Source organism: Gobio gobio, assembly GCF_949357685.1.
Source record: "Gobio gobio genome assembly, chromosome: 8".
Taxonomy (NCBI): domain Eukaryota; kingdom Metazoa; phylum Chordata; class Actinopteri; order Cypriniformes; family Gobionidae; genus Gobio; species Gobio gobio.
The window spans coordinates 57,671,770-57,698,070 of record NC_137114.1 but is presented as its reverse complement, the minus strand read 5'-3'; the positions used below and the strand labels follow the sequence as shown (position 1 = coordinate 57,698,070).

General features: G+C 34.5%; 1 protein-coding gene across 4 annotated transcripts in view; it reads left to right on the top strand.

Annotated features, from left to right (window-relative positions):
• The window catches only part of LOC307130464 (protein NLRC3-like), a 168,182-nt gene that overhangs the window by 58,444 nt on the left and 83,437 nt on the right, over positions 1-26,301 (top strand). For 2 of the 4 annotated variants that reach the window (XM_079823440.1, XM_079823439.1), the window contains one exon: positions 2,725-3,226. The exons of 1 other annotated variant lie outside the window; for it this stretch is intronic. In XM_079823440.1, coding sequence (XP_079679566.1) covers positions 2,725-2,730 — 6 coding nt within the window. In that variant the 3' untranslated portion in view covers positions 2,731-3,226. Of the gene's footprint in view, positions 1-2,724; positions 3,325-26,301 lie in introns of those variants that run through there. One more of the 4 variants, XR_013817040.1, reaches the window with a different exon arrangement.

Below are 26,301 nucleotides of genomic sequence, written 5' to 3'. Positions count from 1 at the left end.
TGCCACACAGTTGGTCAGGATGCTTTCTATTGCGCAGCGATAGAAGTTCACCAGGATAGCCGAGGAGAGCTGATTCTTCCTCAGTGTCCTCAGGAAGAAGAGGCGCTGGTGAGCCTTCTTGACCAGGCTGGAGGTGTTGGTCGTCCACGACATGTCCGCCGAGATGTGGATCCCCAGGAACTTGAAACTGGAGACACGTTCAACAGCCATTCCATTGATGTGGATGGTGTCGTGTGTGCCTCTTGACTCCTTCCTGAAGTCCACGATGAGCTCCTTCGTTTTGGTGGTGTTGAGGAGCAGGTTATTTTCGGTGCACCGTGTGGCCAGGTGCTGGATCTCTTCCCTGTAGGCAGTCTCATCGTTGTTGCTGATGAGACCAATCACCGTAGTGTCGTCCGCAAACTTGACGATAGAATTAGATCCATACACAGGCTTGCAGTCGGCGGTGAAGAGGGAGTAGAGAAACGGGCTTAGCACACAGCCCTGTGGTACACCAGTGTTAAGAGTGATGGATGTGGAGCAGGTGAATCCTGAACGAACATTCTGGGGTCTGTCAGTTAGGAAGTCCAAAATCCAGTTACACATTGAAGTGTTGATGCCCAGGTCTCCAAGTTTGGCTATTAACTTGGTTGGGATGACAGTGTTGAATGCTGAGCTGAAGTCAACAAACAGCATGCGTGCATAAGTGTTCTTTTGGTCCAAATGGGTGAGCACAGAGTGCAGTGCCATGGAAACGGCATCCTCTGTGCTCCTATTGCTGCGGTAGGCAAACTGGTGTGAGTCCAATGTGGATGGTAGAGAGTCTTTTAGGTGTTCCAGGACCAGCCGCTCAAAGCACTTCATAACGATGGGTGTGAGTGCTACAGGGCGGTAGTCATTAGGGCACCTCGGGTTAGAGTGTTTTGGCACTGGCACAATGGACGTGCGTTTAAAGCATGAAGGTACAGCTGCTTGGGCAAGAGACAGGTTGAAAATGTCTGTAAAAACCCCAGCGAGCTGCTCCGCACATGCCCTGAGAACACGACCAGGGATGTTGTCTGGTCCAGCAGCCTTGTGTGCGCTGATCCGGCTCAGTGACTTGCAGACATCTGTGGTGGAGAGTGTGATTGGTGGGTCAGCTGAGGGTTTGAGCTTGGTGGCAGTTTCTCTGTTGTCTCTTTCAAAGCGAGCATAAAAGTGATTTAGCTCGTTCAGGAAGTTGACATCAGTGGCTGCGGGGGTGGAGTGGGGGGGTTTGTAGTTACTGATGGCCTGGATGCCCTGCCACATGCGTCGAGGGTCAGAGTTGGAAAAGTGACCCTCTATCTTCAGCTTGTAGCAGTGCTTGGCCTTTTTGATGCCCCTCTTCAGGTTTGCTCTGGATGTACTGTAGGCTTGTGCATCTCCTGATCTGAAGGCAGTATTGCGTGACTTCAGCAGGAGTCGAACTTCCCTGTTCATCCAAGGCTTCTGATTTGGGTATGTGGTGATCTGTTTCTGGGTTGTAACACTGTCAATGGTGGTATTGATATGATCCAATACAGAGGAGGTGTAGAAGTCAATGTCCGTGTGAGCGCCACTGGTGGCTTGAGAAGCAAACACACTCCAGTCTGTGTGTAGAAACCTTTCCTGGAGTGTGGAATCAACCCCCGCAGGCCACACCTTGATGGTCTTCACTGATGGCTTCACACGGTTGATGAGGGGTGCATATTTGGGGATGAGGAACAAAGAAAGGTGATCTGACTGTCCCAGGTGGGGGAGGGGTGTCGCAACGTAAGCGCCAGCCATGTTTGTGTACACATGGTCTAAGGTTTTGTTTCCTCTGGTGTGGCAGGAAACATGCTGGTGAAACTTGGGTAGCACTGACTTTAAGTTTGAATGATTAAAGTCACCTGCAACAATAAAAGCAGCTTCCGGGTGATCAGTCTGTTGTTTACTGATGGCTGCGTGAAGTTCTTTCATAGCAAGCTTGGCATCAGCATCAGGGGGAATATAGGCTGCAATTATAATGGTGGAAGTGAACTCACGCGGCAGATAAAACGGTCTACATTTAACCATGAGAAACTCGAGGTTAGCTGAACAATGACTCCCAACAATAGCAGAGTTTGTGCACCAGGCTTTGTTAATGTAAATGCACAATCCACCACCTCTGGTCTTACCGGAGCCATCTAATGTTCTATCCGCCCGGAGTGTGTGGCATCCCGCTAGCTCAATAGCGGTGTCCGGTATTCCGCCGTTTAGCCAGGTTTCCGTGAAGATTAGGACGTTACAGTTCAAAAGTTTCTTGCTGTGTGTGATGCTGAGTCGAATCTCCTCCATTTTGTTCACTAGCGACCGTACATTGGCAAGGAAAATACTGGGTAAAGAGAGCCGATGTGGGGTTAGCCTTAGCTTTAGCCTTAGCTTAGCTCTCAGACCACCGCGAATTCCCCGCCTTTGTTTACGATCTCGGCGCCGCCTGCGAGCACTTCCGCCCGGCCGGGTAGAGTGCATAGCCTCGGGTGTCCTAGCGATCTCAGGAAGGAGTCGAAGATTGTCCATAAAACTGTCGGAAATTCGCAAACCAATATCCAAAATCTCACCACGGGTGTACGATGTTAAGGTACAACTATTCTGAACGAACAGACCCGAGATGAGCAGGAAAAATACCGCAAAATTGCAGAATCTGGAGAGACCCAGAGCCTCGCGAACTACTCGCGCCGCCATCTTGGGTGGATATGTGACTGTGTGTGTGTTTTATTTTAGGATTGATGATCAGAGGAGAGTCTGATGTTGTGCTGATCATCTGATGGTGAATAAGGATCCACTACAGAGACTCACAGTCAACAGAATCAACAGAGACTGAAGATACAGTGTCTTCACTGTTATAAATTAAGACTTCATTTAGATTTCAATGATCCTCTGACAGACCTGATGAGGCAGCAGTGAAACACCTTTTATTTCACAGCAGCAAATCACAGTTTCTCATTCACAGATGAACCATTTTATTTCTATAAACACACAGTATAAACTCAAAAGGTGTGTGTTTTGTTACAGAGAGAATATAGAGACTGAATGTGTTTGTGTTGGACCAGCAGAGGGAGACAAAGACTAATGAAAGATTCATTTACAAACACTGGAAGCTTGAGTGTATAATCATGTTTATAATAATAGTTGTTACATTTGTATTAATGTATTAAAGGGGTCATGTGATGTGTTTTCATGTTTTCCTTTCTCTTTAGTGTAGCCTATAAAAACCACAATGACCAAAGTGCGGTTGATCTCGCTCTATTTGTTCAGCACTAGCTCATGCTGATGACGTTTATTCTTCTATGCTAACGTGTTTCGTAGCCTGAGATTCAATAGGTGTCATCATCGTACAGTCACACACACACACCGTACACAAGTTCATCAGATCCGTGTCCTTCAGTGTGATGTGATGATCTTACAGGATTGGTGAAATCACACCGTCTGTAGCAGGAATAAAAGAGAAGGCAGGTCCAGACCAGATAAAACACAATACAATACAATATTCACACTTAAAAACATGATATCAGAGTTTTAAAATCAAACATTTTAAAAAAGAACCGTACATCACGGTTGTTTAAACCAATAAGCATTAAGCTGTGTCGTCAGCAAGTCGTTTCCCATCATGCTTTTGCTCAGCGCAGTCGGTGGAGAGCAACTGCGCTCGACTGCAGAATCCGACACATCCGCCTTTCGCTCGCGAGAGTTTTTTGACATACGTTGGCAAGACGTCAGAGCAAGGCGGACCGCCCTCGGACACATTTCTAACCGACATGCATCTCGCGCTGATCACCGGTGATCGGTTCTGCGCAGATTTTGCTCATCTCAAACAAGCCTATAATCTGCACCCGTAGTTGCCTTTCTTTGATGATGTTGCAGGGCGTTCCAAATGAGTGATTATTGTCAGCGAAGTCCACTTCAACTGATATACCGTGCTCAGGGAGTAGGGAGCAGTGAACACTGCGTAGGGACCCTGTCGAATGGAATGCACCCCCAAAATCTCATTCCCAAGTGAGCGTCAAGCTCCCGATCTGGAGGGAGATCCGGCCTTTGAAGTGGGTAGCCGAATCTGATTGGATGGTACGACCAAAACGTCATCTCCCACCATGACGACTGATGCCGGGATTTCCCCAAATCTAAGAGTCACACACATACGAAAACGACACATACCCCATTTCGAATACGTACGACGTACGTAACAGTAATACTTGAATAATTTCCACTTTTATGTAATAGTATACTCTGTCGTAATATGGAATTTTTGTCCACTTTGACTTTATGTAATAATTGAATAATTTCCACTTTTATGTAATAGATGACGTTGTCATTTTGACATTTTGTCAAATTTTGACAATTTTGACATTTTGTCATTTTGACTTTATGTAATAATCAAATAATTTCCACTTTTATGTAATAAAGTCATTATTGAAAAAAATTCTAAATTACGACAGTGTATACTATTACATAAAAATGGAAATGATCTATGTAATAATTAAATCATATCCACTTTTATGTAATAGTATACACTGTCGTAATTTTTTATTTTTGTCAATGATGACTTTATATAAAAAATTAATAATTTCCACTTTTATGTAATAGTATACACTGATGTAATTTAGATTTTTTTGTCAATAATGACTTTATTTAATAATTTAATAATTTACACTTTTATGTAATAGTATACACTGTCGTAATTTTGAATTTAATTCCACTTTGATTTTATGTAATAATTGAATCATTTTCACTTTTATGTAATAGTATACACTGTCGTAATTTAGATTTTTTTGTCAATAATGACTTTATTTAATAAATGAATCATTTCAACTTTTATGTAATAGTATACACTCTTGTAATTTAGATTTTTTTTTTCAATAATGACTTTGTTATAATTTAATAAATTTCCACTTTAATGTTATAGTATACACTGTCGTAATTTAGATTTTTTTTTCCACTTTGACGTCATGTAATAATTGAATCATATTCACTTTTATGTAATAGTATACACTGTCGTAATTTTGAATTTTTTGGTCACTTTGACGTCATGTAATAATTGAATAATTTCCACTTTTATGTAATAGTATACAATGTCGTAATTTAGATTTTTTTTGTCAAAAATGAATTTATTTAATAAATGCATCATTTCCACTTTTATGTAATAGTATACACTGTCGTAATTTTGAATTTCTGTCAATAATGACTTTATGTAAGTATTGAATCATTTCCACTTTTATGTAATAGTATACACTATCGTAATTTTGAATTTTTGTCCACTTTGACTTTATGTAATAGTTGAATCATTACCACTTTTATGTAATAGTATACACTGTTGTAATTTAGATTTTTTTTGTCAATAATGAATTTATTTAATAAATGCATCATTTCCACTTTCATGTAATAGTATACACTGTCGTAATTTTGAATTTTTTGGTCACTTTGACTCTATGTAATTGTATACTATTACATAAAAGTGGAAATTATTCAATGTCGTAATTTAGATTTTTTTTGTCAATAATGAATTTATTTAATAAATGCATCATTTCCACTTTTATGTAATAGTATACACTGTCGTTATTTTGAATTTCTGTCAATAATGACTTTATGTAATAATTGAATCATTTCCACTTTTATGTAATAGTATACACTGTTGTAATTTAGATTTTTTGTCAATAATGACTTTATGTAATAAATTAATCATTTCCACATTTATGTTATTGTATACACTGTTGTAATGTAGATTTTTTGTCAATAATGACTTTATGTATTAATTTTATAATTTCCACTTTAATGTAATAGTATACACTGTTGTAATTTTGAATTTTTTTCCACTTTGACTTTATGTAATAATTGAATCATATTTACTTTTATGTAATAGTATACACTGTCGTAATTTAGATTTTTTGTCAATAATAACTTTATGTAATAATTGAATCATATCCACTTTTATGTAATAGTATACACTGTCGTAATTTAGATTTTTTTTGTCAATAATGACTTTATTTAATAAATGAATCATTTCCACTTTTATGTAATAGTATACACTCTTGTTATTTAGATTTTTTTTTCAATAATGACTATGTTATAATTTTATAATTTCCACTTTAATGTAATAGTATACACTGTCGTAATTTTGATTTTTTTTTCTCCACTTTGACATAATGTATAATTGAATCATATTCACTTTTATGTAATAATATACACTGTCGTAATTTTGAATTTTTTGGTCACTTTGACTCTATGTAATAATTTAATAATTTCCACTTTTATGTAATAGTATACACTGTAGTAATTTAGATTTTTTTTGTCAATAATGAATTTATTTAATAAATGCATCATTTCCACTTTTATGTAATAGTATACACTGTCGTAATTTTGAATTTCTGTCAATAATGACTTTATGTAATAATTGAATCATTTCCACTTTTATGTAATAGTATACACTGTCGTAATTTTGAATTTTTGTCCACTTTGACTTTATGTAATAATTGAATCATTTCCACTTTTATGTAATAGTAAACACTGTCGTAATTTAGATTTTTTTTGTCAATAATGAATTTATTTAATAAATGCATCATTTCCACTTTTATGTAATCGTATACACTGTCGTAATTTTGAATTTCTTTCAATAATGACTTTATGTAATAATTGAATCATTTCCACTTTTATGTAATAGTATACACTGTCATAATTTAAAATTTTTGTCCATTTTGACTTCATGAAATAATTAAATAATTTCCATTTTTATGTAATATGATACACTGACGTAATTTTACATTTTTGTCAATAATGACTTTATGTAATAAATTAATCATCATTTCCACTTTTATATAATAGTATACACTGTCGTAATTTTGAATTTTTGTCCACTTTGACTTTATGTTATAATTGAATCATTTCCACTTTTATGTAATAGTATACACTGTTGTAATTTAGATTTTTTTGTCAATAATGACTTTATGTAATAAATTAATAATTTCCACATTTATGTTATAGTATACACTGTTGTAATGTAGATTTTTTGGCAATAATGACTTTATGTAAAATTTTTATAATTTCCACTTTTATGTTATAGTATACACTGTTTTAATTTAGATTTTTTGTCAATAATGACTTTATGTAATAATTTTATAATTTCCACTTTAATGTAATAGTATACACTGTTGTAATTTGGATTTTTTTTTCCACTTTGACTTTATGTAATAATTGAATCATATTCACTTTTATGTAATAGTATACACTGTCATAATTTTGTCCACTTTGACTTTATGTAATAGTTGAATCATTTCCACTTTTATGTAATAGTATACACTGTTGTAATTTAGATTTTTTTGTCAATAATGACTTTATGTAATAATTGAATAAATTCCACTTTTATGTAATAGTATACACTGCCGTAATTTTGAATTTTTGTCCACTTTGACTCTATGTAATATTTTAATAATTTCCACTTTTTTGTAATAGTATACACTGTCGTAATTTAGATTTTTTGTCAATAATGACTTTATGTAATAACTGAATCATATCCACTTTTATGTATTAGTATACACTGTCGTAATTTTGATTTTTTTTTTGTCCACTTTGACTCTATGTAATAAGTGAATAATTTCCACTTTTATGTAATAGTATACACTGTCGTAATTTTGAATTTTTGACCACTTTGACTTTATGTAATAATTGAAAAAATTCCACTTTTATGTAATAGTATACACTGTCGTAATTTTGAATTTTTGTCCACTTTGACTCTATGTAATAATTGAATCATATTCACTTTTATGTAATAGTATACACTGTCGTAATTTTGAATTTTTTGGTCACTTTGACGTCATGTAATAATTGAATAATTTCCACTTTTATGTAATAGTATACAATGTCGTAATTTAGATTTTTTTTGTCAAAAATGAATTTATTTAATAAATGCATCATTTCCACTTTTATGTAATAGTATACACTGTCGTAATTTTGAATTTCTGTCAATAATGACTTTATGTAAGTATTGAATCATTTCCACTTTTATGTAATAGTATACACTATCGTAATTTTGAATTTTTGTCCACTTTGACTTTATGTAATAGTTGAATCATTACCACTTTTATGTAATAGTATACACTGTTGTAATTTAGATTTTTTTTGTCAATAATGAATTTATTTAATAAATGCATCATTTCCACTTTCATGTAATAGTATACACTGTCGTAATTTTGAATTTTTTGGTCACTTTGACTCTATGTAATTGTATACTATTACATAAAAGTGGAAATTATTCAATGTCGTAATTTAGATTTTTTTTGTCAATAATGAATTTATTTAATAAATGCATCATTTCCACTTTTATGTAATAGTATACACTGTCGTTATTTTGAATTTCTGTCAATAATGACTTTATGTAATAATTGAATCATTTCCACTTTTATGTAATAGTATACACTGTTGTAATTTAGATTTTTTGTCAATAATGACTTTATGTAATAAATTAATCATTTCCACATTTATGTTATTGTATACACTGTTGTAATGTAGATTTTTTGTCAATAATGACTTTATGTATTAATTTTATAATTTCCACTTTAATGTAATAGTATACACTGTCGTAATTTTGAATTTTTTTCCACTTTGACTTTATGTAATAATTGAATCATATTTACTTTTATGTAATAGTATACACTGTCGTAATTTAGATTTTTTGTCAATAATAACTTTATGTAATAATTGAATCATATCCACTTTTATGTAATAGTATACACTGTCGTAATTTAGATTTTTTTTGTCAATAATGACTTTATTTAATAAATGAATCATTTCCACTTTTATGTAATAGTATACACTCTTGTTATTTAGATTTTTTTTTCAATAATGACTTTATGTTATAATTTTATAATTTCCACTTTAATGTAATAGTATACACTGTCGTAATTTTGATTTTTTTTTCTCCACTTTGACATAATGTATAATTGAATCATATTCACTTTTATGTAATAATATACACTGTCGTAATTTTGAATTTTTTGGTCACTTTGACTCTATGTAATAATTTAATAATTTCCACTTTTATGTAATAGTATACACTGTAGTAATTTAGATTTTTTTTGTCAATAATGAATTTATTTAATAAATGCATCATTTCCACTTTTATGTAATAGTATACACTGTCGTAATTTTTAATTTCTGTCAATAATGACTTTATGTAATAATTGAATCATTTCCACTTTTATGTAATAGTATACACTGTCGTAATTTTGAATTTTTGTCCACTTTGACTTTATGTAATAATTGAATCATTTCCACTTTTATGTAATAGTAAACACTGTCGTAATTTAGATTTTTTTTGTCAATAATGAATTTATTTAATAAATGCATCATTTCCACTTTTATGTAATCGTATACACTGTCGTAATTTTGAATTTCTTTCAATAATGACTTTATGTAATAATTGAATCATTTCCACTTTTATGTAATAGTATACACTGTCATAATTTAAAATTTTTGTCCATTTTGACTTCATGAAATAATTAAATAATTTCCATTTTTATGTAATATGATACACTGACGTAATTTTAAATTTTTGTCAATAATGACTTTATGTAATAAATTAATCATCATTTCCACTTTTATATAATAGTATACACTGTCGTAATTTTGAATTTTTGTCCACTTTGACTTTATGTTATAATTGAATCATTTCCACTTTTATGTAATAGTATACACTGTTGTAATTTAGATTTTTTTGTCAATAATGACTTTATGTAATAAATTAATAATTTCCACATTTATGTTATAGTATACACTGTTGTAATGTAGATTTTTTGGCAATAATGACTTTATGTAAAATTTTTATAATTTCCACTTTTATGTAATAGTATACACTGTTTTAATTTAGATTTTTTGTCAATAATGACTTTATGTAATAATTTTATAATTTCCACTTTAATGTAATAGTATACACTGTTGTAATTTGGATTTTTTTTTCCACTTTGACTTTATGTAATAATTGAATCATATTCACTTTTATGTAATAGTATACACTGTCATAATTTTGTCCACTTTGACTTTATGTAATAGTTGAATCATTTCCACTTTTATGTAATAGTATACACTGTTGTAATTTAGATTTTTTTGTCAATAATGACTTTATGTAATAATTGAATAAATTCCGCTTTTATGTAATAGTATACACTGTCGTAATTTTGAATTTTTGTCCACTTTGACTCTATGTAATAATTTAATAATTTCCACTTTTATGTAATAGTATACACTGTCGTAATTTAGATTTTTTGTCAATAATGACTTTATGTAATAACTGAATCATATCCACTTTTATGTATTAGTATACACTGTCGTAATTTTGATTTTTTTTTTGTCCACTTTGACTCTATGTAATAAGTGAATAATTTCCACTTTTATGTAATAGTATACACTGTCGTAATTTTGAATTTTTGACCACTTTGACTTTATGTAATAATTGAAAAAATTCCACTTTTATGTAATAGTATACACTGTCGGAATTTTGAATTTTTGTCCACTTTGACTCTATGTAATAATTGAATAATTTCCACTTTTATGTAATAGTATACACTGTCGTAATTTTGAATTTTTGTCCACTTTGACTTTATGTAATAGTTGAATCATTTCCACTTTTATGTAATAGTATACACTGTTGTAATTAAAAAATTTTTTGTCAATAATGAATTTATTTAATAAATGCATCATTTCCACTTTTATGTAATAGTATACACTGTCGTAATTTTGAATTTCTGTCAATAATGACTTTATGTAATAATTGAGTCATTTTCACTTTTATGTAATAGTATACACTGTCGTAATTTTGAATTTTTGTCCACTTTGACTCTATGTAATAATAGAATAAATTCCACTTTTATGTAATAGTATACACTGTCGTAATTTTGAATTTTTGTCCACTTTGACTTTATGTAATAATTGAATCATTTCCACTTTTATGTAATAGTATACACTGTTGTAATTTAGATTTTTTTGTCAATAATGACTTTATGTAATAAATTAATCATTTCCACATTTATGTTATTGTATACACTGTTGTAATGTAGTTTTTTGTCAATAATGACTTTATGTAATAATTTTATAATTTCCACTTTAATGTAATAGTATACACTGTTGTAATTTTGAATTTTTTTCTACTTTGACTTTATGTAATAATTGAATCATATTTACTTTTATGTAATAGTATACACTGTTGTAATTTAGTTTTTTTTGTCAATAATGAATTTATTTAATAAATGCATCATTTCCACTTTTATGTAATCGTATACACTGTCGTAATTTTGAATTTCTTTCAATAATGACTTTATGTAATAATTGAATCATTTCCACTTTTATGTAATAGTATACACTGTCAATATTTAAAATTTTTGTCCATTTTGACTTCATGAAATAATTAAATAATTTCCATTTTTATGTAATATGATACACTGACGTAATTTTAAATTTTTGTCAATAATGACTTTATGTAATAAATTAATCATCATTTCCACTTTTATATAATAGTATACACTGTCGTAATTTTGAATTTTTGTCCACTTTGACTTTGTTATAATTGAATCATTTCCACTTTTATGTAATAGTATACACTGTTGTAATTTAGATTTTTTTGTCAATAATGACTTTATGTAATAAATTAATCATTTCCACATTTATGTTATAGTATACACTGTTGTAATGTAGATTTTTTGGCAATAATGACTTTATGTAAAATTTTTATAATTTCCACTTTTATGTTATAGTATACACTGTTGTAATTTAGATTTTTTGTCAATAATGACTTTATGTAATAATTTTATAATTTCCACTTTAATGTAATAGTATACACTGTTGTAATTTGGATTTTTTTTTCCACTTTGACTTTATGTAATAATTGAATCATATTCACTTTTATGTAATAGTATACACTGTCATAATTTTGTCCACTTTGACTTTATGTAATAGTTGAATCATTTCCACTTTTATGTAATAGTATACACTGTTGTAATTTATATTTTTTTGTCAATAATGACTTTATGTAATAATTGAATAAATTCCACTTTTATGTAATAGTATACACTGTCGTAATTTTGAATTTTTGTCCATTTTGACTCTATGTAATAATTTAATAATTTCCACTTTTATGTAATAGTATACACTGTCGTAATTTAGATTTTTTGTCAATAATGACTTTATGTAATAACTGAATCATATCCACTTTTATGTATTAGTATACACTGTCGTAATTTTGAATTTTTGACCACTTTGACTTTATGTAATAATTGAAAAAATTCCACTTTTATGTAATAGTATACACTGTCGGAATTTTGAATTTTTGTCCACTTTGACTCTATGTAATAATTGAATAATTTCCACTTTTATGTAATAGTATACACTGTCGTAATTTTGAATTTTTGTCCACTTTGACTTTATGTAATAGTTGAATCATTTCCACTTTTATGTAATAGTATACACTGTTGTAATTAAAAAATTTTTTGTCAATAATGAATTTATTTAATAAATGCATCATTTCCACTTTTATGTAATAGTATACACTGTCGTAATTTTGAATTTCTGTCAATAATGACTTTATGTAATAATTGAGTCATTTTCACTTTTATGTAATAGTATACACTGTCGTAATTTAGAATTTTTGTCCACTTTGACTCTATGTAATAATAGAATAAATTCCACTTTTATGTAATAGTATACACTGTCGTAATTTTGAATTTTTGTCCACTTTGACTTTATGTAATAATTGAATCATTTCCACTTTTATGTAATAGTATACACTGTTGTAATTTAGATTTTTTTGTCAATAATGACTTTATGTAATAAATTAATCATTTCCACATTTATGTTATTGTATACACTGTTGTAATGTAGTTTTTTGTCAATAATGACTTTATGTAATAATTTTATAATTTCCACTTTAATGTAATAGTATACACTGTTGTAATTTTGAATTTTTTTCTACTTTGACTTTATGTAATAATTGAATCATATTTACTTTTATGTAATAGTATACACTGTTGTAATTTAGTTTTTTTTGTCAATAATGAATTTATTTAATAAATGCATCATTTCCACTTTTATGTAATCGTATACACTGTCGTAATTTTGAATTTCTTTCAATAATGACTTTATGTAATAATTGAATAATTTCCACTTTTATGTAATAGTATACACTGTCAATATTTAAAATTTTTGTCCATTTTGACTTCATGAAATAATTAAATAATTTCCATTTTTATGTAATATGATACACTGACGTAATTTTTAATTTTTGTCAATAATGACTTTATGTAATAAATTAATCATCATTTCCACTTTTATATAATAGTATACACTGTCGTAATTTTGAATTTTTGTCCACTTTGACTTTGTTATAATTGAATCATTTCCACTTTTATGTAATAGTATACACTGTTGTAATTTAGATTTTTTTTGTCAATAATGACTTTATGTAATAAATTAATCATTTCCACATTTATGTTATAGTATACACTGTTGTAATGTAGATTTTTTGGCAATAATGACTTTATGTAAAATTTTTATAATTTCCACTTTTATGTTATAGTATACACTGTTGTAATTTAGATTTTTTGTCAATAATGACTTTATGTAATAATTTTATAATTTCCACTTTAATGTAATAGTATACACTGTTGTAATTTGGATTTTTTTTTCCACTTTGACTTTATGTAATAATTGAATCATATTCACTTTTATGTAATAGTATACACTGTCATAATTTTGAATTTTTGTCCACTTTGACTTTATGTAATAATTGAATAATTTCCACTTTTATGTAATAGATCATTTCCATTTTTATGTAATAGTATACACTGTCGTAATTTTGAATTTTTGTCAATAATGACTTTATGTAATTATTGTATCGTATCCACTTTTATGTAATAGTATACACTGTCGTAATTTTTAATTTTTGTCAATAATGACTTTATATAAAAAAATTAATCATTTCCACTTTTATGTAATAGTATACACTGTTGTAATTTTTAATTTTTGTCAATGATGACTTTATGTAATAAATTAATCATCATTTCCATTTTTATATAATAGTATACACTGTCGTAATTTTGATTCCCTTTCAGTCGGTCACGTTCGACGTACGTCGGAACTGACCGACGAATTGGGATCTGTTTCAGAGACCAATCTACTTCGAGTGTATTAAAAACGAGCCAATGGACATTGGCATGCGGTGCACGCATTCCACGCCCCGCCCCGCATTGCGGGTATAAATACGGAAGTGGAAGTACCGCATATTGCTTTCAACTTCGGAGCCGAGCTTTCATGCTTCCTGCGAAGAGTGTGTTCTACGAACGAGTTTCAAGACATTACGAGAGAAGATCAGCTTACCTGTTCCTGTGTCGGTGTGACGGTGCTGTACAGCGGTGGTCGCGACCAGAAGTGAAACTGTTGGTTCGCTGGGCGTTTCCCTCTGAGTGCTTACAGCGGGCTTGCACCTTTAAACCGCTGTAAGCCGCGGCTATTCCCCTGTGTGCCTCGGCACGTTCGGAGCGGTTTTCTCTTCTCTCTGTCACTAAAAGAGCAACACGGTTTGACCCTGCGTCTTTTTCAAGATGTCATTCAAACCGTGTGTTTCTGGATGCGGTTGTTTCCTGTCCTCATTTGACGGCCACGATCTCTCTCGCATATAAACATGTGACATTGCTTTCGTGGGTGATCCATGCTCTCTCAGGAGAGCATGGTCACGTCGGCGCGTTGTTCGTCTCACCTTTCTCGTAAAGGCTGAGCGTTCAGCGCGCCGTGTGCCGTCTCGCGCCGGCTGATAGCGGGGGTTGTCACGGCAACCCAGCGCGTCACTCGGCGCTCTGATGCGCGGTCGAGACTATGAAACCTCAAACGAGGTTGAGTCCCTTCACTTATTCCCCGATCTAGTTTCTTTTCTGGGGCTCCAGAAAAGGATTACTTTGGCTAATAAGCGCTGGTGACCTGAGGATTACAGTGGGGCTTCCCCGCCGAGTACATCTCTTCGGGCCCCCACTCCTCTATCGCATCACGAGCGTGCTGAGACTTTGTTTGTGGGTGGTCGTGAGAGAACATGACCACGTCGGCGCGTTGTTCACCTTGCTCTTTCATAGGGGCTGGATTGTTCAGCGCGCCGTGTGCCGTCAAGCCTGACGGCCACGCTCATTGTCTCACATGCCTGCTGGTAGCTTACAGATGGAATTGCTGGTCCTTTTTAAAAAAAAAAAAAAAAAAGGGGATCTAGCGTTTCATTTGGCGCTCTGGCGGAGGACAGATGTCAATTGCTGCATCGGAGAGAGGGCTGTTATGCGCTGGAAATGATAATGCTGAGTTTCCCACTATAATGGTGTGTGCTCATGCTGAATCAGATTCAGAGTTGACAGCAATGCTTTCCGGGGTGGCTGCCCGGATGTGCATTGGAAAAATTTAACAGTATGGAACTATTTGGTGTCAAAATATGGAACACCAAAAGGGCCATAACCTGTATAAGTTTTTCCCTCTCTCACTGCCCTCTGTCCTGCATGCATGAGGGTAGTCCCGACCCAGGGGTTATGCAGGAACTGCGTGCGGTGATGGACCTCGCTCTCCGGAGTGACGAAAGTCACTGCACGCTCCCTGGGTCAGGCGATGTCCACACCAGTGGTCCAGGAAGCTGGGGCTAAACCTGGCAGATATGCGTGAGCCCGACGAAGTTCGGTTCCTCATCGCCCCTGTCTGTCAGGCTGGCCTCTTCGGCGACGCCAACGAGAACTTCGCCCAGCAGTTCTTGGTGGCCCAGAAGCAGACGGAGGTGAAAAAAAAAATAAAATTAAAAAAAAAAAAAATAATAATAAATTAAGAAAAAAAAAAAAAAAACCTGCCCCGACGACCAGCTGCTGCCTACACCCAGTCGTCGGCTGCAGCACCTCCATCTGCTTGTCGCCGAGGGCGCCACCCTGCGTCCGCCTCCACCCAGGCAGCAGGTGGCCGGGCGCAAGGGAGGTGCCCAACCCGTCCAGGGTCCCGCGAGCCTGCTAGCAAGCACAAGGGCAAGCAACCCTGAAACGGGCAGCCCAGCGAGAGAGGAATTGCTCGGGGAGACGGTGTCCGCACCCCTCCCTCCCCCGGAGGAGGACCGGGGGGAGAATATTTTTTTTTTGGTTTCGGTCCTGCCGCTGGCTCCCCGGAGTCCAGCGGTACCCACATTCTCAGAGCAGTTCTTCCCTCCCTGAGCCCAGAGAGGGACAGGTTGGCAGTGTGCGACGCCCCCGGGCCTTGCCACTCCTTTCCTCCCCTCTCACCCCTCGCCAGGGGGCAGCAGATTGGGCACCGAGGACGCCCCCGGGCCTTCTCACCCACTCTCTGCCCCACCTGGAGTATTCAGGCAACACTCCGGGCCGCCTCCGGGCCTCCCGAGTCGGGTCTGAATACTCCACCTCGCTGCCTCACCCCGGGTACGTCTGTGGTGCCGTTGATCCCGCTAGTTCGGTCTCTGGGGGCCTGGCTAGGTCTCCCCAGGCCGTCTCGCTGGCTCATCCGTACCATCAGACTCGGCTATGCGATTCAATTCACACGCCGGCCTCCCAAGTACAGGGGCATCCTCTTCACCTCCGTGCGGAGCAGCGATGCCCATGTCTTGCGGTCCGAGATCGATGTCCTGCTGGCGAAGGGCGCGGTCGAGCCGGTTCCTCCTGCCGATATGAGGTCGGGGTTCTACAGCCCCTACTTCATTGTACCCAAGAAAGGGGGTGGGTTAAGACCAATCTTGGACCTGCGCATTCTGAATCGGGCCCTGCACAAGCTTCCGTTCAAAATGTTAACGCAGAAACGCATTTTCCAATGCATCCGTCCCCGAGATTGGTTCGCAGCGATCGACCTGAAGGACGCGTACTTTCATGTCTCGATCCTTCCTCGACACAGACCGTTCCTGCGCTTTGCGTTCGAGGGGAGGGCATATCAGTACAAAGTCTTGCCCTTCGGGCTGTCCCTGTCGCCTCGCGTCTTCACGAAGGTCGTCGAGGCAGCCATTGTTCCGCTCAGAGAACGCGGCGTTCGCTTACTCAACTATCTCGACGACTGGCTCATACTCGCCCAGTCTCGAGAGCAGTTGTGCGAACACAGGGACATGGTGCTCAGTCACCTCAGCCTGTTGGGACTTCGGGTCAACCGAGAGAAGAGCAAACTCTGCCCCGCGCAGAGGATCTCTTATCTCGGTATGGAGCTGGATTCGGTCAGCCGGACAGCGCGCCTCACAAAAAAAAAATAAGCCAGAGCGCGTCCGGTCAGTGTTGAACTGCTTGAATACGTTCAAAGGCAGAACAGCGGTCCCACTGAAATTATTTCAGAGGCTCCTGGGGCATATGGCATCTGCAGCCGCGGTAACGCCGCTCGGATTGCTTCATATGAGACTGCTTCAACGCTGGTTGCACGATCGAGTCCCGAGATGGGCGTGGCAGAGCGGTCAGTACCGGGTCCTAGTTACTCCTTACTGTCGCCAAACCTTCAGTCCGTGGTCAGACCCCTCGTTTCTCCGGGCCGGAGTGTCCCTAGAACAGGTGTCGAGGCATGCTGTGGTCTTCACGGATGCCTCATCCACTGGCTGGGGGGCCACGTACAACGGGCACACAGTTTCGGGTCTGTGGACGGGGCCCCAACTGCGTTGGCATATCAATTGCCTAGAGTTACTGGCGGTACGTCTTGCCCTGGCCCGGTTCAAGAAACCGCTTCGGGGCAAGCACGTACTGGTCCGTTCGGACAGCACTGCGGCCGTTGCGTACATCAACCGTCAGGGTGGTCTACGCTCCCGTTGCATGCTCCGGCTCGCCCGCCATCTCCTCCTGTGGAGTCAGAAGTTTGTGAGGTCACTTCGTGCCATTCACATCCCAGGTGCGCTGAACCAGACAGCCGACGAGCTCTCTCGCCAGTCGACACCTCCGGGCGTATGGCGACTCCACCCCCGGAGCGTCCAGCTGATGTGGGACCACTTCGGAGTTGCACAGGTAGATCTGTTCGCTTCTCCGGACTCGACCCATTGCCAGTGGTACTACTCCCTGACCGGAGGTACCTTAGGCATAGATGCACTGGCGCTCAGCTGTGAACCCCCCAGTGAGCCTTCTCGCACAGACACTGTGCAAGGTCAGGGAGGACGAGGAGCAGGTCTTGTTAGTTGCGCCCTACTGGCCCAACCGGACCTGGTTCCCAGAACTCTCACTCCTCGCGACAGCCCCTCCCTGGCCGATCCCCCTGAGGAAGGACCTGCTTTCTCAGGGGCGGGGCACTCTATGGCACCCGCGTTCAGACCTCTGGAATCTCCATGTCTGGTCCCTGGACGGGACGCGGAGGTTCTAGGTGGCCTACCACAAGCAGTGGTAGACACCATCGCTTCAGCTAGAGCCCCCTCTACGAGGTGCCTCTACTCTCTGAAGTGGAACCTGTTCGTCGAGTGGTGCTCTTCCCACCGGGAAGACCCCCGAAAGTGTTCGATTAACGTTGTGCTTTCCTTCCTGCAGGATGGGTTGGATCGAAGGCTGTCTCCCTCCACCCTCAAAGTGTACGTCGCGGCAATAGCGGCGTATCACGATGCAGTAGATGGTAAATCCTTAGGTATGCACGACTTAATCGTCAGGTTCCTCAGAGGTGCGAGGAGACTAAATCCTCCTCGTTCTACCTCGATACCCTCTTGGGACTTAGCCCTGGTGCTCAGAGCACTTCAGGGTCCCCCATTTGAGCCTTTGCAGTCTGTTGAGTTAAAAATCCTGTCCATGAAGACAGTTCTCCTGATTGCATTGGCTTCAAGCAAGAGGGTAGGGGACCTGCATGCACTCTTGGTCGACGAATCGTGCCTAGAATTCGGGCCGGCCAACTCTCACGTTGTCCTGAGACCCCGGCCTGGATACGTGCCCAAGGTTCCTACCACTCCCTTTCGGGACCAGGTGGTGAACCTGCAAGCGCTGCCTTCGGAGGAGGCAGACCCAGCCCTAGCTTTGTTATGTCCCGTCCGCGCTCTTCGCGCTTACGTTGACCGGACTCAGAGCTTCAGATCCTCACAGCAGCTCTTCATCTGTTACGGAGGCCAGCAGAAGGGGAAGGCTGTCTCCAAGCAGAGGTTGGCCCACTGGATAGTGGATGCCATTGTCTTGGCTTACCAGTCCCAAGACGTACCTTGCCCGTTCGGGTTGCGAGCACACTCAACAAGGAGTTTTGCTTCTTCCTGGGCGTTGGCTCAAGGCGCCTCGCTGACAGATATATATGTAGAGCTGCGGGCTGGGCGACACCTAACACGTTCGCTAGATTTTATAGCCTCCGTGTAGAGCCAGTATCTTCCCGCATTCTCGCCCCCAATGGCCAGCAGCGCTAAGTGCCCGTTCTAAGTGTCGGCTTGCATACGCCACTCCCGCCCTCTGGGCCGGATACGTGCGTCTATTTTGCTCCAGTTGTGTTCCCCGAAATTCGGCTAACCCTGTGAGTTCCTCCGTCACCCCTTCGGTGTCAGACGTGGCGGCCGTCTGATGCTAGGCCTGCACCCGTATGCTTGTGGGACGTGTGTGTAGGCTGGGTTCCATATGTTGCGGTCCCCTCACGGCTACCCCATATGTGTATTCTCCACGGTATTTGCTACCCTGCTCAGTTAGCCCCGTGTCTTTCCCTCGACAGAGCCCGCTCTGTCATCTCTGGGATGTGTTCTTCCCCCCCTGGGATCAGGTTGGGTCCACCCCAGAGATTTTCCATAGTTGCACTACCCTAGGTTAGGTTAGTCCTGATGCGTATTTCCACCTCTCCTTCCATTGAAGGATGTGGCTCCGCAGCGTACCATCTCCCGAGACGGGCACGCTTCCCAGCGTTATCCAATAGTCACGCTGAGTGGGTCTTGCAGGAACAGCAGTGACTGTCCTTCCCTGCCGGGAGCCCTGACTCCCACTCCAACTTAGGAGTGGTCCAGCGAGCTCAGGCAGGGCGCTGGAAGGGCCAGCATCCCTGGCGTTTTGGTAGGGATCCCAATTCGTCGGTCAGTTCCGACGTACGTCGAACGTGACCGACTGAAAGGGAACGTCTCGGTTACGTATGTAACCCTCGTTCCCTGAAGGAGGGAACGGAGACGTACGTCCCGTCGCCAGGTGCTGTGCTTCAGCTGAAGGCCCGAGCCACTCTTCTCGGCTCCTCAGTTGAAAACAATATGCGGTACTTCCACTTCCGTATTTATACCCGCAATGCGGGGCGGGGCGTGGAATGCGTGCACCGCATGCCAATGTCCATTGGCTCGTTTTTAATACACTCGAAGTAGATTGGTCTCTGAAACAGATCCCAATTCGTCGGTCAGTTCCGACGTACGTCTCCGTTCCCTCCTTCAGGGAACGAGGGTTACATACGTAACCGAGACGATTTTTGTCCACTTTGACTTTATGTTATAATTGAATCATTTCCACTTTTATGTAATAGTATACACTGTTGTAATTAAAAAATTTTTTGTCAAAAATTAATTTATTTAATAAATGCATCATTTCCACTTTTATGTAATAGTATACACTGTCGTAATTTTGAATTTCTGTCAATAATGACTTTATGTAATAATTGAGTCATTTTCACTTTTATGTAATAGTATACACTGTCGTAATTTTGAATTTTTGTCCACTTTGACTCTATGTAATAATTGAATCATATTCACTTTTATGTAATAGTATACACTGTCATAATTTTGTCCACTTTGACTTTATGTAATAGTTGAATCATTTCCACTTTTATGTAATAGTATACACTGTTGTAATTTAGATTTTTTTGTCAATAATGACTTTATGTAATAATTGAATAAATTCCACTTTTATGTAATAGTATACACTGTCGTAATTTTGAATTTTTGTCCACTTTGACTCTATGTAATAATTTAATAATTTCCACTTTTATGTAATAGTATACACTGTCGTAATTTTGAATTTTTGTCCACTTTGACTCTATGTAATAATTTAATAATTTCCACTTTTATGTAATAGTATACACTGTCGTAATTTAGATTTTTTGTCAATAATGACTTTATGTAATAACTGAATCATATCCACTTTTATGTATTAGTATACACTGTCGTAATTTTGATTTTTTTTTTGTCCACTTTGACTCTATGTAATAATTGAATAATTTCCACTTTTATGTAATAGTATACACTGTCGTAATTTTGAATTTTTGACCACTTTGACTTTATGTAATAATTGAAAAAATTCCACTTTTATGTAATAGTATACACTGTCGGAATTTTGAATTTTTGCCCACTTTGACTCTATGTAATAATTGAATAATTTCCACTTTTATATAATAGTATACACTGTCGTAATTTTGAATTTTTGTCCACTTTGACTTTATGTAATAGTTGAATCATTTCCACTTTTATGTAATAGTATACACTGTTGTAATTAAAAAATTTTTTGTCAATAATGAATTTATTTAATAAATGCATCATTTCCACTTTTATGTAATAGTATACACTGTCGTAATTTTGAATTTCTGTCAATAATGACTTTATGTAATAATTGAGTCATTTTCACTTTTATGTAATAGTATACACTGTCGTAATTTTGAATTTTTGTCCACTTTGACTCTATGTAATAATAGAATAAATTCCACTTTTATGTAATAGTATACACTGTCGTAATTTTGAATTTTTGTCCACTTTGACTTTATGTAATAATTGAATCATTTCCACTTTTATGTAATAGTATACACTGTTGTAATTTAGATTTTTTTGTCAATAATGACTTTATGTAATAAATTAATCATTTCCACATTTATGTTATTGTATACACTGTTGTAATGTAGTTTTTTGTCAATAATGACTTTATGTAATAGTTTTATAATTTCCACTTTAATGTAATAGTATACACTGTTGTAATTTTGAATTTTTTTCTACTTTGACTTTATGTAATAATTGAATCATATTTACTTTTATGTAATAGTATACACTGTTGTAATTTAGTTTTTTTTGTCAATAATGAATTTATTTAATAAATGCATCATTTCCACTTTTATGTAATCGTATACACTGTCGTAATTTTGAATTTCTTTCAATAATGACTTTATGTAATAATTGAATCATTTCCACTTTTATGTAATAGTATACACTGTCAATATTTAAAATTTTTGTCCATTTTGACTTCATGAAATAATTAAATAATTTCCATTTTTATGTAATATGATACACTGACGTAATTTTAAATTTTTGTCAATAATGACTTTATGTAATAAATTAATCATCATTTCCACTTTTATATAATAGTATACACTGTCGTAATTTTGAATTTTTGTCCACTTTGACTTTGTTATAATTGAATCATTTCCACTTTTATGTAATAGTATACACTGTTGTAATTTAGATTTTTTTGTCAATAATGACTTTATGTAATAAATTAATCATTTCCACATTTATGTTATAGTATACACTGTTGTAATGTAGATTTTTTGGCAATAATGACTTTATGTAAAATTTTTATAATTTCCACTTTTATGTTATAGTATACACTGTTGTAATTTAGATTTTTTGTCAATAATGACTTTATGTAATAATTTTATAATTTCCACTTTAATGTAATAGTATACACTGTTGTAATTTGGATTTTTTTTTCCACTTTGACTTTATGTAATAATTGAATCATATTCACTTTTATGTAATAGTATACACTGTCATAATTTTGTCCACTTTGACTTTATGTAATAGTTGAATCATTTCCACTTTTATGTAATAGTATACACTGTTGTAATTTATATTTTTTTGTCAATAATGACTTTATGTAATAATTGAATAAATTCCACTTTTATGTAATAGTATACACTGTCGTAATTTTGAATTTTTGTCCACTTTGACTCTATGTAATAATTTAATAATTTCCACTTTTATGTAATAGTATACACTGTCGTAATTTTGAATTTTTGTCCACTTTGACTCTATGTAATAATTTAATAATTTCCACTTTTATGTAATAGTATACACTGTCGTAATTTAGATTTTTTGTCAATAATGACTTTATGTAATAACTGAATCATATCCACTTTTATGTATTAGTATACACTGTCGTAATTTTGAATTTTTGACCACTTTGACTTTATGTAATAATTGAAAAAATTCCACTTTTATGTAATAGTATACACTGTCGTAATTTTGAATTTTTGTCCACTTTGACTTTATGTAATAGTTGAATCATTTCCACTTTTATGTAATAGTATACACTGTTGTAATTAAAAAAATTTTTGTCAATAATGAATTTATTTAATAAATGCATCATTTCCACTTTTATGTAATAGTATACACTGTCGTAATTTTGAATTTCTGTCAATAATGACTTTATGTAATAATTGAGTCATTTTCACTTTTATGTAATAGTATACACTGTCGTAATTTTGAATTTTTGTCCAATTTGACTCTATGTAATAATAGAATAAATTCCACTTTTATGTAATAGTATACACTGTCGTAATTTTGAATTTTTGTCCACTTTGACTTTATGTAATAATTGAATAATTTCCACTTTTATGTAATAGTATACACTGTTGTAATTTAGATTTTTTTTGTCAATAATGACTTTATGTAATAAATTAATCATTTCCACATTTATGTTATTGTATACACTGTTGTAATGTAGATTTTTTGTCAATAATGACTTTATGTAATAATTTTATAATTTCCACTTTAATGTAATAGTATACACTGTCGTAATTTTGATTTTTTTTTCTCCAGTTTGACATAATGTATAATTGAATCATATTCACTTTTATGTAATAATATACACTGTCGTAATTTTGATTTTTTTGGTCACTTTGACTCTATGTAATAATTGAATAATTTCCACTTTTATGTAATAGTAAACAATGTAGTAATTTAGATTTTTTTTGTCAATAATGAATTTATTTAATAAATGCATCATTTCCACTTTTATGTAATAGTATACACTGTCGTAATTTTGAATTTCTGTCAATAATGACTTTATGTAATAATTGAATCATTTCCACTTTTATGTAATAGTATACACTGTCGTAATTTTGAATTTTTGTCCACTTTGACTTTATGTAATAATTGAATCATTTCCACTTTTATGTAATAGTATACACTGTTGTAATTTAGATTTTTTTTGTCAATAATGAATTTATTTAATAAATGCATCATTTCCACTTTTATGTAATCGTATACACTGTCGTAATTTTGAATTTCTTTCAATAATGACTTTATGTAATAATTGAATCATTTCCACTTTTATGTAATAGTATACACTGTCATAATTTAAAATTTTTGTCCATTTTGACTTCATGAAATAATTAAATAATTTCCATTTTTATGTAATATGATACACTGACGTAATTTTACATTTTTGTCAATAATGACTTAATGTAATAAATTAATCATCATTTCCACTTTTATATAATAGTATACACTGTCGTAATTTTGAATTTTTGTCCACTTTGACTTTATGTTATAATTGAATCATTTCCACTTTTATGTAATAGTATACACTGTTGTAATTTAGATTTTTTTGTCAATAATGACTTTATGTAATAAATTAATCATTTCCACATTTATGTTATAGTATACACTGTTGTAATGTAGATTTTTTGGCAATAATGACTTTATGAAATTTTTTTATAATTTCCACTTTTATGTTATAGTATACACTGTTGTAATTTAGATTTTTTTGTCAATAATGACTTTATGTAATAATTTTATAATTTCCACTTTAATGTAATAGTATACACTGTCATAATTTTGTCCACTTTGACTTTATGTAATAGTTAAATCATTTCCACTTTTATGTAATAGTATACACTGTTGTAATTTAGATTTTTTTGTCAATAATGACTTTATGTAATAATTGAATAAATTCCACTTTTATGTAATAGTATACACTGTCGTAATTTTGAATTTTTGTCCACTTTGACTCTATGTAATAATTGATTAATTTCCACTTTTATGTAATAGTATACACTGTCGTAATTTTGAATTTTTGTCCACTTTGACTTTATGTAATAGTTGAATCATTTCCACTTTTATGTAATAGTATACACTGTTGTAATAAAAAAATTTTTTGTCAATAATGAATTTATTTAATAAATGCATCATTTCCACTTTTATGTAATAGTATACACTGTCGTAATTTTGAATTTCTGTCAATAATGACTTTGTGTAATAATTGAGTCATTTTCACTTTTATGTAATAGTATACACTGTCGTAATTTTGAATTTTTGTCCACTTTGACTCTATGTAATAATAGAATAAATTCCACTTTTATGTAATAGTATACACTGTCGTAATTTTTAATTTTTGTCCACTTTGACTTTATGTAATAATTGAATCATTTCCACTTTTATGTAATAGTATACACTGTTGTAATTTAGATTTTTTTGTCAATAATGACTTTATGTAATAAATTAATCATTTCCACATTTATGTTATTGTATACACTGTTGTAATGTAGTTTTTTGTCAATAATGATTTTATGTAATAATTTTATAATTTCCACTTTAATGTAATAGTATTCACTGTTGTAATTTTGAATTTTTTTCTACTTTGACTTTATGTAATAATTGAATCATATTTACTTTTATGTAATAGTATACACTGTTGTAATTTAGTTTTTTTTGTCAATAATGAATTTATTTAATAAATGCATCATTTCCACTTTTATGTAATCGTATACACTGTCGTAATTTTGAATTTCTTTCAATAATGACTTTATGTAATAATTGAATCATTTCCACTTTTATGTAATAGTATACACTGTCATAATTTAAAATTTTTGTCCATTTTGACTTCATGAAATAATTAAATAATTTCCATTTTTATGTAATATGATACACTGACGTAATTTTTAATTTTTGTCAATAATGACTTTATGTAATAAATTAATCATCATTTCCACTTTTATATAATAGTATACACTGTCGTAATTTTGAATTTTTGTCCACTTTGACTTTATGTTATAATTGAATCATTTCCACTTTTATGTAATAGTATACACTGTTGTAATTTAGATTTTTTTTGTCAATAATGACTTTATGTAATAAATTAATCATTTCCACATTTATGTTATAGTATACACTGTTGTAATGTAGATTTTTTGGCAATAATGACTTTATGTAAAAATTTTATAATTTCCACTTTTATGTTATAGTATACACTGTTGTAATTTAGATTTTTTGTCAATAATGACTTTATGTAATAATTTTATAATTTCCACTTTAATGTAATAGTATACACTGTTGTAATTTGGATTTTTTTTCCCACTTTGACTTTATGTAATAATTGAATCATATTCACTTTCATGTAATAGTATACACTGTCATAATTTTGAATTTTTGTCCACTTTGAC